At 32.7% G+C, this 18,584-nt stretch overlaps 4 protein-coding genes across 4 annotated transcripts; 3 read left to right on the forward strand and 1 right to left on the reverse strand.

Annotated features, from left to right (window-relative positions):
* Nucleotides 1–1,110: 1,110 nt before the first annotated feature.
* HELRODRAFT_136356 (hypothetical protein) lies at nucleotides 1,111–1,380 on the forward strand (the record flags this gene model as incomplete). The annotated part of the gene is made up of 1 exon (XM_009016254.1): nucleotides 1,111–1,380. A coding segment is annotated over one exon (270 nt), but the record flags the coding sequence as incomplete, so codon positions are not given.
* A 3,009-nt stretch (nucleotides 1,381–4,389) lies between these two features.
* Nucleotides 4,390–7,109, reverse strand: HELRODRAFT_76360 (hypothetical protein; the record flags this gene model as incomplete). Its single annotated transcript, XM_009016255.1, has 5 exons — nucleotides 4,390–4,527; nucleotides 5,485–5,603; nucleotides 5,694–5,804; nucleotides 5,943–6,099; nucleotides 6,807–7,109. The coding sequence occupies 5 exons, from the start codon at nucleotides 7,107–7,109 to the stop codon at nucleotides 4,390–4,392; spliced, it is 828 nt and encodes a 275-aa protein (XP_009014503.1).
* A 2,733-nt stretch (nucleotides 7,110–9,842) lies between these two features.
* Nucleotides 9,843–13,629, forward strand: HELRODRAFT_170427 (hypothetical protein; the record flags this gene model as incomplete). The annotated part of the gene is made up of 11 exons (XM_009016256.1): nucleotides 9,843–9,858; nucleotides 10,156–10,314; nucleotides 10,637–10,780; nucleotides 10,906–10,940; nucleotides 11,111–11,241; nucleotides 11,369–11,442; nucleotides 11,678–11,768; nucleotides 12,065–12,185; nucleotides 12,735–12,802; nucleotides 13,007–13,139; nucleotides 13,543–13,629. The coding sequence occupies 11 exons, from the start codon at nucleotides 9,843–9,845 to the stop codon at nucleotides 13,627–13,629; spliced, it is 1,059 nt and encodes a 352-aa protein (XP_009014504.1).
* A 1,791-nt stretch (nucleotides 13,630–15,420) lies between these two features.
* On the forward strand, nucleotides 15,421–18,332 carry HELRODRAFT_170428 (hypothetical protein; the record flags this gene model as incomplete). Its single annotated transcript, XM_009016257.1, has 4 exons — nucleotides 15,421–15,604; nucleotides 15,759–16,094; nucleotides 17,221–17,279; nucleotides 18,174–18,332. The coding sequence occupies 4 exons, from the start codon at nucleotides 15,421–15,423 to the stop codon at nucleotides 18,330–18,332; spliced, it is 738 nt and encodes a 245-aa protein (XP_009014505.1).
* Nucleotides 18,333–18,584: the final 252 nt, after the last annotated feature.

An 18,584-nucleotide genomic window follows, 5' to 3' on the forward strand; every position in this document is an offset into this window, starting at 1 on the left:
GGCATTGATTTGCCGTTGTCTACAAATGTAACCGCATCTTCTTCATCACCATCATTACCACCATCTACTTCGGCATCATCATCCACAGAATCAATTGAAACATCATTCCAGACGCAAACATCCGCATCAACAGTTTCTTCGTCCTACAAAACCAATCCATTTTTATCACCGAAATTTTTGTTCACGAAACCTTTTGATTCACTTCAAATCAATCATTTCCACCATCCACGTCAATGTCTCTCTTTACCGTTACCTTCTTTCATTCAGCCAAATTATTTTCCACTCCCGCGTCATTTCTTTGGCAGTTCAAATCCCAACAATCCTTACAACGCCAATCCTTTCTCAGTTTTTTCTCACCATCCATCCCCTCCTTCGATTGTGGCGCCAACTGCAATGCCAACAGAGCAGCTGAATAAATGTCTGAACATGAACCAAACTAAATTGCAATATTTTATTCCCTGGGGCACCAGTTCACCATTTCACCTTTCGTGCTTGCAACGACCTCCTCCGAATCTAACCTTCTCGAAATACTTGACCGAGTTGGAAAACTTACGACATGCGAATGATAAGATTATGGTAACGACAAGGAAGTGCACCAGGTGTCGGTGTCCCAACTGCCAAAAATTATTGGAAGCCAAAGTCCCAGCTGCTGCCAAACATTCTGCAGTAACATCGAAAACTGGCGAGTATGTTGGGATAAGAAATGAATACGTCACCTCTACTACCTTGGGAGTTGATGATAAAAAAAAATCGTTTTCAACCTCTTCGTCGTCGTCGTCATCATCTCCAAAGTTATCTTTGTTAGCGTCATCGTCATCTTCTTCCTCATCATCAATGTCATCATCGCTGCTTACTTCTGCATTGAATTCATCACACCCCAATATGTCTCACCCAGCAATATTTTCAGCATCATCGTTTCCACTATCATCAACATCTTCCTCTGCAGTGAACAGTTCATTTCAAACACACCATCCTCACCACCACGCTGCTTCCATTAATTGCAGCACCGGTAGCCACCGCAACAACATCACCAACGACAGTGGTTCGACCAGCACTACATCAACGACAGCCACCACAAGTAACAACAGCAACAACATCAACAAACCTTTCAAGAAACTACACATCTGCCACCTTCCAGGTTGCAACAAGGTCTACGGCAAGACTTCCCACTTGAAGGCCCACCTCCGCTGGCACGCTGGGGACCGACCCTTCGTATGTGCCTGGCTCTACTGTGGCAAGAGCTTCACTCGCTCGGATGAACTGCAGCGACACATGAAGACACACACAGGGGACAAAAAATTCGTCTGCCAGATATGCGGGAAGAGGTTCGCCAGGAGCGATCATTTAAGTAAACACGTGAAAACACATGGCTCTGCTAAGCTAGGGTCGACAAGGATGAAATACAGGCAGACGACTAACGCAGCACCAACATCAAATGTCAAAACTGCTGGCTTGAAAAACAGGTTTTCTAGTGGAAAACAATTTTGCCACGAATCAACGTGCAGTGACGTCATTAACAACAGGAGAAACAATAACAACAACAACAACAACAACAACAACAATGCAAGCATCAACGATAACAACGTGGTAGATAAGAAAGCAACCTGCAGTAACAAATATAAATTGAGAAACCGTAACGACGACGATGTGAGGAATAAAATAAAGCCCAACAGCGTTATAAATATGCAACTGCAGCAGCACTTTCAGCAACATTTTCAACAGCAACAACATCAGTTCTATCAACATCAACACCATCATCAACAACAACAACTAACTTTCAATCAGCAACAACAAAATCTAAACAACAACACCAACAACGCTAAAGATAACGAAGACGACGACGACGATGATGACCGCAACGTTGTCAGCACGACGACAAAAAGTCCTTGCAGTGTCGAAAATCTTTTCTTAGATTTTTGCGACACCAACAACAACATAGACAGCAGCAACAACAACAACCATTACAACAACCAAAACAACGACGTCAAACAACTCGTTTACCACCAGCGCCCGCATAATTACTACAATAACAACAAAAACTTTAACATCGGCCACACGGCTAGCAGCCACAATCACCGCAGCAGCAACAGTCACAACTACCACACAACATATCCTACAAACAACGACTTAACTCATTCGCCCAGCATATCATCAACACATTCACCACTTAGTTTTCCACCATCTAACACCCGCAAAGATAACTCCAACCGCACAGTACCCTTCCACAAAAGCGTTATTATCAAACAAGAAACAAACAATTGTAAAATAATTTCACGCAGCGATGACGTCACCGATGACGTAGACGATGACGCGAGCAGTTGCGTGAGTGATTGCGAATCAGAGTTTATTGATATCGAGGACTAACGTGTATCTGTCTGTGTGCGTGTGAATATGTGTGCGCGCGCGTATGTATTAACGCGCGCATATATGTGTGTGTATGTTTGTGTGTGTGTTTTTGTGCGTGTGCGTGTGTGTGTGTGTGTACGTGTGTGTGTGTATGTGTGTGTGTTTGTGCTTATATAAATGTGTGTTTAAAATAAAACTATAAAACTATAAAACTAGCAGGGTTTGGAGAAAAAATTGTATGAAAATATTTTCTAAATCAGCGATGCTCTCATGATCAATTCTGTCAACAATTGTGGATATTTTTGTTGCTATTGTTGTTGTTGTTATTGTTATTTCATTTTTTCTAATTTTTTTTACTCTTATTATTATTACAACTGTTATTTCGGACGATGTATGTAGTATTTAGCACTTTCAAACGAATCAAATAACCATTTTGATGGGGCCAGTTCGTCTTTTTCATTTTGATTGATTGATATCAGGATTGATTGATATTACGAATTGTTATAAATTATTACAAAATAAATTGAAAATTATTATTCTTTATATATTATTATTTATTGTTTATTATTTTATTGTTTAATTTGTTATTCTTTATATATTATTATTATTTATTGTTTATCATTTTATTGTTTAATTTATCAGTTACTGTCAGTTCAATTCAAATTTATTTGTAGGGAGAATTTTTTTTTTCATTTTTTATATAAACGCTGATTATTGCAACTAGTGTTTAGATTATATGTGCGTGTTTGTGTGTGTGTGTGTGTGTGAAAAAATTAATAAATAAATATATTTTTGAGAAATTTATTAATAAATATTGATCACACGTCAAATGTCTTAAAAAAAAATTTGCAAATGTTTTTTCAATATATTTTCATATTCAAAATTTTTACAAATTACAAAAGTACATGTAAAATTCATCAAAAATGGTAGAAGATAAAAATAACATCTTATAAATATAACACATAAAATTCAGACAATTTCACATTTTTCGCATACACATACACACACACATACATAAACGCACACACACAAACATTAATACACACGCATATACAAACACATACACACACACACAACGCATAGAAACGTAAATTATCATAAATTAAGAACAAATTAAAAAATAATTAGCAAATAATTTTATTTAATAAGGATAAACAGACAAAGTATGATTGAAGGAAAGTGGTTGTATGTGTGTGTGTGCGTGTGTGCGTGTGTGTGCGTGTGTTTTCAAACGTTTAGAGCATCAAAGTCACACATGAAAGAAGAAACAATGCCTATACATCATCGTGTTCTTATTATGATTGCTTGTATTCTCAAAACGTTTCGTGTGTGTGTGTGTGTGTGTTTGTTTGTTTCTGTATGTAATTGTGTAAGTATTTTACCTTTGTTTACACAATATATAAAAATAGATGTATGTATGTTTGTGTGTATGCTTGTGTTTGTGTGTGTGTGCGTATGCGTACGCGTGTAAAATTAATAATAATTTTAATGAAATTTTTATCATTGAATAAATTATTAATTTATTTATTAATTTTCTCACAGCGAATGAAATATCAATAAACTTGCAACATTTATGAAAAATTTACTTCAAGTACCCATTCAATAAATGGACGAAAACCACAACACCAAGTAAATAAATAATGAAATAATGTGTGGGGGAAAAAAGGCCGTAACAACGCAAGCTAAGAAATTAATTATCTTTTTATTCGTTTAAAACAACAATGATGTTAAAAAGATAATATAATCTATAATAAATAAAATACAGTATAGTATTGTATTGTAAAGTATTGTATAGTATGTAAATGTATAGACTAGTATAATATATATATTTATATATATATATATATATATATAATATAAGGTATATTATGTCATAAATATAATTCAAATATATTATAGGGTAAAAAGGAGAAAATCCATCCATCCATCCATCCATCCATCCATCCATCCATCCATCCATCCATCCATCCACCCATCCATCCATCCATCCACCCATCCATCTATCCAACCATCCGTCCGTCCGTCCGTCCGTCCGTCCATCCATCAGAACATGGTTTCCGGTTCAACTTGTTTCGGTGCAATGGCCGGCAGAACGGCTAAGAAGAGGACACATGCGAAAATGTTGAGGACCGTGTAGATGATAAGGAACATCTTATCCACTGTTGACACAATCACGTTCCACTGAGTTTTTAATGTCTCCTCCTCAAGTTTTTCTCCCAGAGAGTTGTAATGTCTCTCTCTTTCCTCACTATCCACCATGCTTTTCTCTCTCATTCCACCGGGTGCTTTCACCTTCGCGTACTTCAATCTCTGCCATAATTTTGATGGGGTTTTTTCAGTTTCAGGAAGTTTTTCTTGGTGGTCGTTTGCGATGTTGATGTTAGCGGTCCTGGCGTGGCTCTCATCTGAAATTGTAAAAATTTCTTCATTTCCATCGTCTGGGTTAGCTTCCGTTTCGACGGCGCTGTTGTAGTAGTAGCTGAAGCCTCCGTCGTCGACGTTTCTCTTGTTGCTCTTGCGAGTGTGCCTGCGTATTTTAGAAACTTGCTCGGAGATCATGTTGAAGGCGCGTCTCCATAAAGTTGCTGCTTTATTGCCGCTGGTAGAACTTTCATGGAAATTCCTGTTGGTGTTGTTTGCTCTCTCAGACTCTGCTGGCGACGAATTCATCTCGTTTCCACTTTCTCCCGCCAGTTGCACGCGGCGAGATGATTTTCCAGATTTCTGATTATTTACGTCGTCAGATGTCACCTCTGTTCCACTTTCCTCGATACCAGAGTTTTTAACTCTCTTGGACTGCTTCTTGTAGTGTTTGCCTTTAAAGGGATTATTATTTTTCAACAAAATTACTGATTTATTTTTATCAAGTCTAACAATTCAAAATATATTTAAAAAAAACTAAAGTACACGCTGGCAAACATAACGACAAGTGTGCTATAAACAAATTAGTTAAGGATAGATAAACATTTACCATTGATTCGAAGGATTGGCATTAATATGCTTTTTAAACATATCTAAACTTAATGAATTAAATGCAGCGCAGTGAACTTTCTCACCCTTCTTCCACATAGCATCAATATCATTCAAGGCGTCCAGACGGGATCGCGTTCCGAGATATTTTGAAAGGTAATCAAAGACGAGAGTCTGCAGCCACTTGGGAGGCCGGGTGTAGTTCACGTGGAAGTGCAAGATGAGGACGAAAATTGTTGACAGCAGGGAAACACTCGCAAAAAACATGACGAATGAAACGTAGACGGCTGGATTGGAAATTGTTTAAAATTATTTTTCGATCAAGATATTTATTTTTATGTTTTGGTTTAAAGTTTAATTGGAAAAAGCAAACAAACTTATATAAGGAACTATATTGGATGTCTTTGGCATGTTGTCTGCAACACCTAGTTGGAAGACAGAATAGGCCAACAGGATTGTTATACTCAGCGATACTTTCTCCGATGAATCTAAAGTTCCCGTGTTTTAATTAGTGCTATTAATTCATTAAAAGAATAAATAAAATATTAATTTAAACCTATTCAAAAATTTGAATGATCTAAATAACTCAGTAATTTATTTAAATTTATATTCTTAAAAAAAAGTACCAGCTGGGAGTAAGTACACGAAGATGACGAGGAAGGACATGATGGTCGATGGGATGATGAGTGTCACCACGTGATAGAGAGGTTTGCGGTTGATGTAGAAAACGAACCTGGCTACCGAATAATATTCTCTATCTATTTCCAACGGTATGATATCCACCTGAAAACTCGGAGGAATGAAAATTTTAGGCACTCGTGTCAGTTTTGTTTACGATTCAACGTGGAAAATATAAAGAATGATGTAGGAGGAAGGAATGAAAGAAATGTAAAGAAATGATGAATGTTTGTTTATCGCGGGGACAACTGGACAGGAACAGAGCACATCGTAGCTACTTTCAAAGATTCTTCACTAGTTCGTTCAAGTCCTTGCCATTCATTTGTTAACGATGAGTTGTAATAAATAAAGTGAGTAAAGTTTTTTAATAAAATTTAGCCACCATAAATCAAATAAAAGGATGTGTCAAATTGTCTGCTATCGTCAGGTTTTTCGATATTTTCACTATGAAGAACACGCGCGCTCTGTTTTGTTGTTGTTGTTGATACATGTTAAAAAGAACCGCTGAAGGATAAAAATATTATTTTTTTTTGATTGATTAATAGATTAATAATGCTGCTAAGACTATGTCTTTCGGGAATTTAGAATTACATGATATAAAAACGCAGCTAAGACTATATCATGTCAAGAAATTGATTCAATCTTAAAAATACTCTCCCGTTGATAAAATAAATTTTAAAATGGATTTTTGTTGCAAATAAACATCAAGCAAGGTTATAGTGCATTTTAAAAGTAGCTACATATCTTATATGTTTGTGAATGTACAGTACAACTGAAGTACATATCTTGTATGATTAAGAATGTACGTCTACAAACGCTCCTACCTCCACGCGCGTTAGATTCCACTGCCCATTACCGTTGAAGTTTTCCAGGTCGACACTTTTTCCAAAAGGCTCCAAACTCAACTGACTCTCGCTATAGGTCCAGCTGAAAATTTCGAGGTAACAAGCTTGAGAGTCGAAGGGAAAGTACTGAAGGTTCAACTGGCAGAATGTTGTCGTCTTGCCCGAGGTTGAGTAAGAGACTGTGCCGTTTGAGAAGAGTTGAGCTCTGTACCTCTCGTGGTCGAAGATGTCGCCGAATACTTTGTCCGCACTGGTCAATTCAACGTTCATTTATCAGAATGTGATCATCATTTTGATTCATCTGCATCTTATAATCTTAAAAACCTGTTTCGAACGGCAAAATTTGGAAACCATATTTTTTCTGATTTGACGACGATGTACTTGATGTTGTACTCGCTTTCATTCCAAGTCAGGTTGAGATTTTGCCACCTCTGGTGAATATTTTTGTTTCATCAATTTGAGGAAAAAGATTTGCATATTTTTAAACTTTTTGTGAGTTTACAAAAAAAATGTTGTGCATTAATATATTTCTATAATATGGATTAAAACCATACCAAGTTGAGCCATCCGAAGATAACAAACTGTTGTTCTTTTTGGTTCTATTTCGATACATTGAGCGGTAGTTTCAGTGAAAAATTACAAAAAAATGACGAATTAATTATAAATCATTAAAATTAATGCAATTTTTATTTTTTAACGTATTTTTGAAATAAATCAACAAAAAACTCAATGACGAATGAGCAAGTTGGCTTGTAAAAAACAACTTGAAAGTTGATTTGCACAAATATTTCTCATAAAACCTTGAATGAACGTTTACTGAAAATTAAAAAATAAACGGACGTACGAGATCCATGATAGAAAGCAGTTTGTACTCCATTTTTACTTTGATTGTGGATTGATTGGGCTGCAGCGGTCTGATGCGAGCATCTGTAGTGTTCTTCAAAAACTTCGACAACAAAATCTTCTCTGATGTCCAAAGCTGCTCTGATAATTTTCAAATATCATCGTTATTTCATATTTAAACGTGTTGTTTACATACACATACATAAATAAATAAATATATATATACAACAAGATAATAAAGAATCATTTGTTTAACGATAGGTTCTTGATTTGCATAATGGAATTCACCATCTCGTTTCAATACCTGGCTGGTTGAACTGCCCACAGATAGGACAATTCACAAGCAATGACATTACAAGCATTATAATTATTACAAGCATTATTTTCAACGTTATTTAATTATTACTTAGTTTTAAAAAAATCAAATAATTTTTATATAAAATAAATAGCGTATGCGATTGCAAACATGCATCGAAATAATGCGAGGTTAAATGTTCTCTGTTAATGTTTTTACCATCATATTTCTCATATTTTACCATCATATTTCTGTTAATGTTTTTACCATCATACTTCCCACGAACGAGCACATGCTTCTATAGTTTTCTTTTTTTCAAATTCAAATTCATGAAGGAGGATGAATCAATATTCATATAAAATATGTACGTGTAAACTGCATGCGCGGACACGACAGTTTGCACAGAGCAAACACAAAGTAGAAATTAATCGATATCAAAATACTTCCTCTGATGTGAAAATATATTGAAAAGGATAGACAGAAGCAAAAACAAAATGAAATGCAGAGCAAAAAACTTTATTGAATGAATGACAAGAGAAATGTTGTTGCACTGTACTCATCACAAATTTTGGAATCTCTTCCTCGGTTTCTCTAAAGAGCTGTTTTAAAAAAAGCATTAAAAAACAAAACATAAAAATTACAAATCAGCTTGGCAAAAAACTATTTTACTATTAACATTTAATTGTAGAAATTTTTATTATGCAAAAGTTCGTCACATTTTCATTAATTCCGCTTCATTTTATTCGTTCTATTTTGCGTTCATCTAATTTGATCGCTAATATGTAGATTATGGAACTGTTGAATGATTTATTCATGCTCCATCAAAAGGGTAAAGTGCAGTGTCATAATCTAAAGTTTGTAAGGATAATTATACATTACAAAATTACATTATGAATCGATACATTAAAGTGTCAGTTACTGTAATATTACAAAATTTCGAGAAATAGTTTACACTTTATCAATATAATTCAATTTGCAAAATTAGAAAAAATATATAAAAATATTTCCACAGAAAGGTCATCCATAATTCAGGTTGTTTACATTTGATCAGTTCTTCCATATCGTTTTACATAGATGTCAGTCAACGTACGTATTTTAATTTCTGGTATTTGACATAGTAATATATTTGTAATATAGGTATGTATTTAGTATGTTACGTAACACGCACATTTATTTATGAATAAATTAATGTTCTTAATCATAAACCTGTAATATGAGCTGTTTGTAAAAGATTTTGTATAGGAATTAAACTATAGTACAATGTTCATTGGCTGATCAAAATAATAGTAGATATGGTAATCACCTGAAAAAAATATTTAATGAGAAGCCTCAGTTTTATTCAGAACATAGTTGACGTTAATTTTTTTTAATCAGCTTAACTTGCCAAATTTAGTTGAGGTAAGGTCAATGAGTATGTACCTCTAAAGTACAGTACATAGAATGTGCGTGTATGTGGTGTGGTGTGGATGTAGCAGCTTTTGTAGCATAAAATTTTGATTTTAAGTGTTGCATTTTAAAAAACAAAAAGTATTTTGTAATTCAACATAAATGGTTCAGCTTTTTTTTATGAAAAAAAAAAACTTGCTGTATTCCATTTATTTTAACTACTCTACGTGGTTTTATTTGGAATGATATATAAATTCAAATGATTCACTTGTAAAATCACAATGGAATTTTAAAATTCCCATTAAACTCTCACAGATTAACCCGGTTTAATCCTCATTTTAATAATAATACTAAATATTACGCAAAAAGTTCTATGCAAAAAGTAAACTTTGTACATTTACTTTCTACGTGATTTATCATCAAATGTAATATGATGTAAAAACGTAAGGTATGGTTGCTTGGCTTTTTCTGTAATCGTAATGTGCTGGAGAGCAGGTCAAAATTTAACGTTATCTGTTTATAACAACATTTATTTATATAAACATAACAGATTGCAGTACAGTACAATACATGAGTACAATACACAAACACACACAGACACTAAAAGTCAAAAACTATAGCAATAGTATAGCTATACTACTCATACTCACTGCATACTTGTACTAAGTACTAGGACACAAAAACTCAAAAATCATGCTGCATACAATACATGTACTAACTAAGTACTCTCATGCAATTTATGATTTTCATACTTGCAAATTTTTTATTATGTGTTCATTTTAATTTATTCAGGTTTACATCAAATTTTACTCAAAGGTTTTTTTTACACCAATCCATCAACTTACAAAAAATTACATCAATCAACTTATAGTACGATCATGGCTTTCAAGATAGGTGTTTCCTTTTCCATGAAATGGAAGAAAAAATTGGAAGGGACTAATATAGTACAAGGTGTCACCACTGAGATGAAGAAATATTTTCCTGATGTTGCAGTTTTAACAATTGGTTACACTTGTTTTAATTTAAATATTTAAATAAAGAATTAAATTTTACGGACTTATTTAATCTGATTTTTTCAAATGTATTTAATTAAAAATATACAAATCTCATTAAATCTTGCTGGACTTATATATAGATAGAGATAGTCGTATTTTAAGTTAATTATTTTTTGTTATTTTTTTAGTATTTTAAATATATACAAATCTTACTAAATCTTGACTATAATTATATTTAAAATTAATTATTGTATTAAAAGATAATTCTTTGTTTGCAGATTGTGACTCTGATCTGGTCCCAGATGATATGAAGCAAACTCTTTCCCAACTCGACATCATTGTTTGCCTACCTTACTGCTTCAGAAACAAAGAATTTAAGAATTCTTTAAAAAACATTACCTGGGTTCACAGCTTTTCAACTGGTGATACACTTTTTAATTTATTTAAGCATTCTTTTCTCTAAAATATTACATAGGAAATTTAAAAATGAAATTATGCATTCTGAATTAGTATGTTATAATTTTTTTGTAATGTATTTTCTAAACAGGAGTGGAAATGATGATGGATACATTTGTAGGAGAGGTTAGTTAAATGTACATTTTTGATAATTCTGGTCCATACAATTTATTACATCAAATATTGGTTATTGATTTATCACTTAAGCAAACTTAATGTAAGTAGTTCAATTTGGTGTTTTTTTATTTTTTGGATTTAATTTAACGTTTTTTGGAATTAATAATTTTCTTTCACAGACTCCAAAGTTTATATTGACAAGAAATGCTGGTTTCTTTGACAACCAGATGGCTGAATATGTAGTTGGTCAGATCATTAGCAGGGAGAGACATTTTGAATACTACAAGACACAGCAGGCCAAAAAAAATTGGTAACTTTTTTCATTTTGAAAGAAACACGTTTTGAGGTATTCTATCTACACAAGTATTTGAATATTTACAGACTTGTTTATTCGTATTTATATATTTTCAAAATATCAAATTATTACTCAATCTAAGGAAGTTTAAAAGTTTCCGATTGTTAAGAAACTTAACTGCAGGAATCATTGGCTACGGAAGCATAGGCAAAAGAGGTATGAACTATTTGTGTTTTTTCAATTTATCACATTTTATAAAAATAATTTTCATCAATTTTCAACCTATCATTTTGAAAAATTTCAAGTTGTTAAATGCCTGAACCGTTTATCTATCTAATTGTACTTAACGCAACTTTGTCAATACAAAGTGCTAATTATTACGGCATATTTATCGCGTATTTTATTACTGTTTCTAAAAATTATCTTTAAAATTATTTCTATCGTTAATCAGTGGCGGAGTGCTTGAGGTCACTGAATATGAATGTGATAGCTCTGTCCAGGAATGCACAAAGTAACGGGTCCAAGGATGCCAATGCAGTAAGGTTTTCAATCACTCTACTAGAACTTTTTCAACTAACTACCTCACTAGAACTTTTTCCATTATAAACATTAAATATAATTTTATTTTAAGTTGCCAAATAATATGTAACTGAATATTAACTTTATTCTTTTGAAATATTTACATAAAAAATTTATCCAATTAAAGTTTAGGTGCATATACCAGACACAAACAACAGATACCATTTATAATTGTTCATTATTAAGCTAAATTTTTATATAAATATAAATTATTTTATTTATTATTATTATGTTATTATTTTAATTATTATTATGGCAGTCTAACGAATGATCTAGTAACTGTGCTAGCTTCATCTGACTACATCATATCAATCCTACCACATACAAATGAAACTAATGGATTCTTTGATGGTCAAGTGCTTCAACATTGCCAGCAAAAAGTACTAATTGCTATTTATTGCATATTTTGTTATTATTTCTGTTTTTATTATCACTATTACTACTACTACTACAATTGCAATTGTTATTATTATTATTTGTAGTACTCTAGTAGTAGTTGTAGAAGTAGTAGTAATAGTAGTAGTAGTAATAATAATAATAATAATAGTAGTAGTAGTAGTAGTAGTAGTAGTAGTAGTAGTAGTAGTGGTAGTAGTAGTGGTAGTGGTAGTGGTGGTGGTGGTGGTGGTGGTGGTGGTGGTGGTGGTGGTGGTGGTGGTGGTGGTGGTGGTGGTGGTGGTGGTGGTAGTAGTAGTAGTAAAAGTAGTATTGTCATTACCATTGATATTATTATTCTTTATTATTTCAGTTAATGTCACTATCATTAGTTTTTTCAACTGTTATCTATGTATATATCGGTTCTTTTTTTTTATTTATTCAAAGAAAAAAAATTTAAATATAAAATAAATTATTTATTAAAAATAATCAAATTGTGAAAACTAATTTAAAATAAATAAAATGTTAAGATGAAATTATTTCCTCGCCTGCAGAAACCCTGCTTTATAAACATCGGCAGAGGTAACGCTATCAGTGATAAGTCGGTCATAGAGGCCTTAGAGTAAGAAGTATCATCATGATTCATGATCAGGATAATTTTCATCATCATCCTTATTATTGTGATATCATTATTATAGTTATAATCTAAACTATTTTCTATACCGATAATATTGATCGTTTCCAGAATAAATTGAATATTATATGAATAAATATAAGAATTATATGAATAAATATAAATAAACATAAATAAATTATTACGAATCAGTAATGACTGGTTGAGTCATGCGATCTTGGATGTCTTTGAGGAGGAACCTCTCCCATCTGGCAGTCCCTTATGGGAGCATAAAGGGATAACCATTACACCCCATGTTTCTTGGCATGGGATTGATCCCGTAGAGGTTTTTTTTTATTAATTTAGTTTTTCAGTAATTTTTTTTTTATAAATTTTTGGTTTTCCTTTTTAGTTATTTTCTTTTAATCATAATTTGGTTTTTAAATTTCGTCACCATTCGAATATGAAGTGGCAAAATTACAAATAAAAATCGGTTCTTTAGTTGATTTTTTGAAAGTTTAGAGAGGTAATATTTTTTTTATTGATGTTTAATCTTTCGTCATATTGTTTTTTTTACTTGCTAAAATCCGTAGTCTATTGAAAGAATTAATTTTTCTTTATGTTTTCTATCTTTATGTCAATTTGATTCATTTGTTCATACCTCATTTAATGAAATGAAAATATATAAACGATTAAATAAAATGAATGAAAATTCGACAAAAATATGTTGAAAACTTTTTTATTGACAGTTCGTCAAAAACTTTTTAAAAAATTACGAACTCTTCTGCAATGGCCAACCTCTAAAACATCAGGTTGACTGGGGTAAAGGATATTAATGAAAATTTTAATTAATTAATCTTTCAATTAATTGGTTTATATATTAATTAATTAAACAATTAATGTATTGATTGATTTATTATTTGCTTAAACAATTTGTTAATTATTTATCGAATTATTCATTTTGTTGTATATATTTATTGGCTATTTGATTGTTTAAATGAATCTGTCAGTTAAGGTTTTTTTTTACAAAAATCTTTAACCATGCTATTTTCCATTGATTTCAAATAGTATTTCAATGCTGATTTTTAGTGTGTACACACATATATATATATATAATATTTAATAAATTTACTATTCTCTTTTTACTGCTTCGTTTTTGAGGTTGAAGTATTGTTTCCCTGCAAACGTCCGTTCCTTATTTTTTAAATTCTACAACCGTTATTGAATTGCTGCGATTTTTTTTTAAATAAATCATGTTGCTGTGAGGGTCTTGACTTGAAAGATGCAAAAATTTCTACGCCTCTATCCGAGAAACGTACTTTCTTTCAAGCTGAACAAAACTCGAACACGTAGTAAATTATTTTTCAAATTTTCCAGCTTTTTTGCCGCTTTTCATCGCTTTAACTATTTTTCCATCACTTAACATCGTTCACAGGGTACCTATCACAAGGCCTATTTTCACTTGTTTGCAGATTTGGTCGGACTGCACAGTTAAATACAGTTGTATATATATATATATATATATAATATGTTATATACTATATATATGGCAGTGGCGGATTTACGCACAGGCACCGGTCTGGGGCGTAAAAGTTTGAAAACCAATGATTTAAAAATGTTTAAGCTAAACCTCGCTAGACCGCTCGAATATCAGACAAAGTGTAACATTGTGAAAAACAATATGCAAAGTTAACTGTCACGTTAAAAGTCAATGTCACGTAACATATACGATTGAAGACACATTTAATGACAACGAAAGAACTGTTGAAAACTTTGGAAAGACTCTTCATAGTTTTTATCTGCCATTAAATCAACTAATCAATCTGAATTGATTAGCACATTGAATGGGGAATATTTTTACTAATTCATATATACGTACATACTGACATATCTAGTATTGAACACCAATATATATAATATCTATTTGAACCATTTTTCATAAGAAATACGGCAAATTTGACATAGGCTTCAGCTTGTTTTCACTATTATCAGCAATGAGCGCAACAATCAAATCAATTAATTAAACTAAGTCTTATCACCGACTGCCAAACAAATGAAATCTCTCTCTACCCATTTCTCTCCCTCTCTCTCTCTCTCTCTCTCTCTCTTTATTATCTTCCTCATACATACCGATACAACATACAAGTCTCTAGATATTAATTTACATACGAACATACAAACATTAGGAAAAAAATTATATTATTTATTCGAGGCAGTCTTGAGAGGTATACAGACGGGTGATAAACAAACACATGTGATATATTGATGAATTATGTGTAGATAGAAAAAAAATCGAATGAATTAACAATTTAAAAAAATAAATAATTGTATCTACTTATAAATACATACAAATAGATATACATGTATGTATAATATTTGTTAACAATCACTGCATTACCCGTGTGTGTTTGTGTGTGTGTGTGTGCTTCAGCAAAAGCCTCGCCGTTGAAGTTGCAAGGAGACGTGGAAGTTGCAAATTTTGCAGTGTCTGCTTGTATTATTACATTGACTTGGCTCCTGAGAACTTATCAAGAGTGATCAAAAGAAACTATTACTTAGTAGCGTATTGAACATGGTTACAATAGAAAATGAAACAAGTTAATTTTTTAACGTTACGACGGTATATGATGCCTGACAAAAATCGACTAATTTTCATGTTGTGGAATAAGAAATTCAGGAAATACCTGCTAGCAATCTTTCTAATCGTGGTTTTGTACATGCTGGTTCGCTGGCCTCGCGACGAGGAAGTACAGCACTTCCACCGGAAAATTGATGGTCTCATCCCTGAAATAGCCAAATTATCAAAAATCGGTTTGTAGTTTTTACTTTTTTTTAATTTTTTATTTCAATTTTTATTCTGTCATTTAAAATTTATTTTCTTGTTTTTCACGAACATCCTTCTGAAGAATGATTACAAATGGAATCATAAACCACAAATAGAACATGTTTTTTTTATAATTTTCAGTGGAGCAACCGAATGGTACTCCTCTGAAGTTCATCATCCTGGCCTTGACGGACAGGGCGTTCGTCGACATGACCCTCAACTTGTACCTCTCCAGTTTCAAACGCTTCAACATTAGTAATTATTTGTTTGTGGGTGCTGGACTGGAGGCCTGCCACCTGGTCTCCCTCGATATCAATTGCGTCCATTACACCGACGATCCCGATAGCCGCGTTGCCAATTCTTTTGGGACCAAGAGTTTCATTCACAAGATAAATATAAGAACCGGCATGATTTTGGATGCGTTATTAGCCGGATATACGGTTCTACATACCGACTTGGATGTCATCTTTTTAAAAAGTCCTTTGCCTTATATAGAGGTTTTATTCTTCAATATTTATTTATCATATGTTTCATGTGTTATAAACCATGGATGATATTTCAAAAACGTAGTAATCAAATTGGTCTGATGTCTATATAATGGTTCACTGGAACAAAAACATCTTCACTTTATTTCTGAGCAATGCAGCTGGAAGATTTAAAGACAGTTCAGACGGCAAAAAATTTCACGCTGTACGAACTGACAACGCAAAGCTCCGTCTAACAATTATTTACATGGCTACAGAGTTTTAAAAAATATGGAACAAAAAGCCATGAGATGACACTTGTAAACGTCTTTCACACTATAAAACTTAAAATTGCAAAAACCAAATAGCCTACAACAAGTCGACATGTGAAATTTGACATAAATTGAACGACAAACAAGTTGAACAGAAAAGTTAAATACTGCCGTTTGATCAAAGTTTCAGATTATCCATAACCAAATAGGTGAAAATTAAGTTAACTAAACTTTAGCTATAATGCAACACTTGAAAAATATTTCGATATGAGTAATTTAATTACATACAGAATAAATATACTGTAATAAAATGCACAAAAGCTCTAACTTAGAATAGTTATGTTTGATAAATTATTCAGCGACTGACGGCTAGCAGCAAAAAATTCGGCTGCGGGGGCTAACGGTGTCGACTGACAGATTTACCCGAAGCAGACAAGTCATGTTTTGAGATGTTGTTTCATTCGAACGGTATGTGCAATAATTTGTAAGAATTTAACATATCGATCGTTCTGACATTTTTTGTTGATATTAGATACCACTAACACAACGACTCTAATCTAGATATAACTCTGTTAATGCGGAGACTAAAATATGATGTAATGCTACATGACGAATAGAAGGCACTGCCAGTGGAGCAAAATTTATTCATGAATAAACACAGTCGCTGTTGTTCGTTTTGTAAATATTGGTTTTTATCTGTGAAAATCTGTTTTTATTGTGAAGGATATTGGACTAAAATACTTTGTTAAAGAATTTATAACATGATATTGAAACTACAAACACGATTTGATATGTTACGAGATTGACATTAACTATTACTCAATCCAATAACATAAAAATTTCATGTAATTTCTTTTTTTTTTGAAGTTCGCGAAGAAATTGAATTACAAAAAGCCAAAGTTTCGATTAAAGAATCATTACCGCAGGTTATAACCAAGCCATGACAATTTCAAATAATCATACTCGCATCCAAGACATGTGAAAAAAAAACTATTAACCCATGCATTAAGCACCGATGCAGCAACAAAATATTGCACAGGTATAAAACTACTACAGGTAAAAACTAATGATTTTCCAAAATCACCTGAAAAGACCTCGCACTCAGTTTACGCATGCACGCACTGTATTTTCATACAGAATTATAAATAAAATTGTAAGTATCCAGTAGCGGATCTAGACAACTTTGACTGGGGGAGGGCAAAAATTAGAAAATGTTTAAATTTTCACGAGGCCAATATTTTTACCGGAGAGGCCAAGATTTGTGGTAGTGTGGCTCTGACGACATTTTTTTATTCTTATCACGTTCAATTTTTAGTCGATTATACACATAAAACGGTCCTTTTTCTGACTTTTAACAAAAAACTGCTTGCAACGGAGCTCCCCGGCCCTGCCTCCAAAATCCGCCCCTGTAAGTGTCTAATGTGAAAAAGTTATATAGTATATAAAAACAATCCATACGTAAAAACATACATACACTTGCATGCCTGCACATGTACGTACATGATCAAATATTCGTTGCAAAGGCTTGAGTTGAACATCCATCCATCAAACGCTTTAAATTGTAAGCTGCGATTCATGAAATTTTTTATAATTGACGCCGACCAAAATCCAAATTTTACTGAATATTTCAGTAAAATAGTGTATAAGCACTATAAAACAAAATCAATATTTTAAATTTGTGTACGTGAAATAGGCATGCAATAATATGTGAATGCGCTTTGTTCATATGCTAAATTGACATGCTTATTAAAAAGATTGAATGCTTGTGATATAGAGAGGCAGAGATGAATAATTTAATTTTGATGTGATGTACGATTTAGAAATCCCTGCAAGAAAATGACATGGCTATCCTGTGGGACTATCAATCCTACAACGCTGGATTCCTGGCAGTCAAACCGACAAATTTTTCAATAACAGTCTACAGAGAATCACAATATAGAACAAACGTGTCATCGTGTTGGATTATCAAGCCGCTCTAAATATGGCACTCAAGAAAACTTTGAAACGAAAGACCTTTCGTAAAGTCAACATTTCAATTTTAGAACCGGAAATGTAATTAAATTTTTTGTGATTAAAATTTATAACAAATAAAAAATATGAATATAACAAAATTTTAATTATGACACCAGTGACGGATCTAGACAACTTTGACGGGGGAGCCAATATTATAAAAATGTTTGAATTTTGGAAAAAAAATTTAAATTTTGACGGGGGAAGATTTTTTGTTAACC

Source organism: Helobdella robusta (genome assembly GCF_000326865.2).
Source record: "Helobdella robusta unplaced genomic scaffold HELROscaffold_18, whole genome shotgun sequence".
NCBI lineage: Eukaryota > Metazoa > Annelida > Clitellata > Rhynchobdellida > Glossiphoniidae > Helobdella > Helobdella robusta.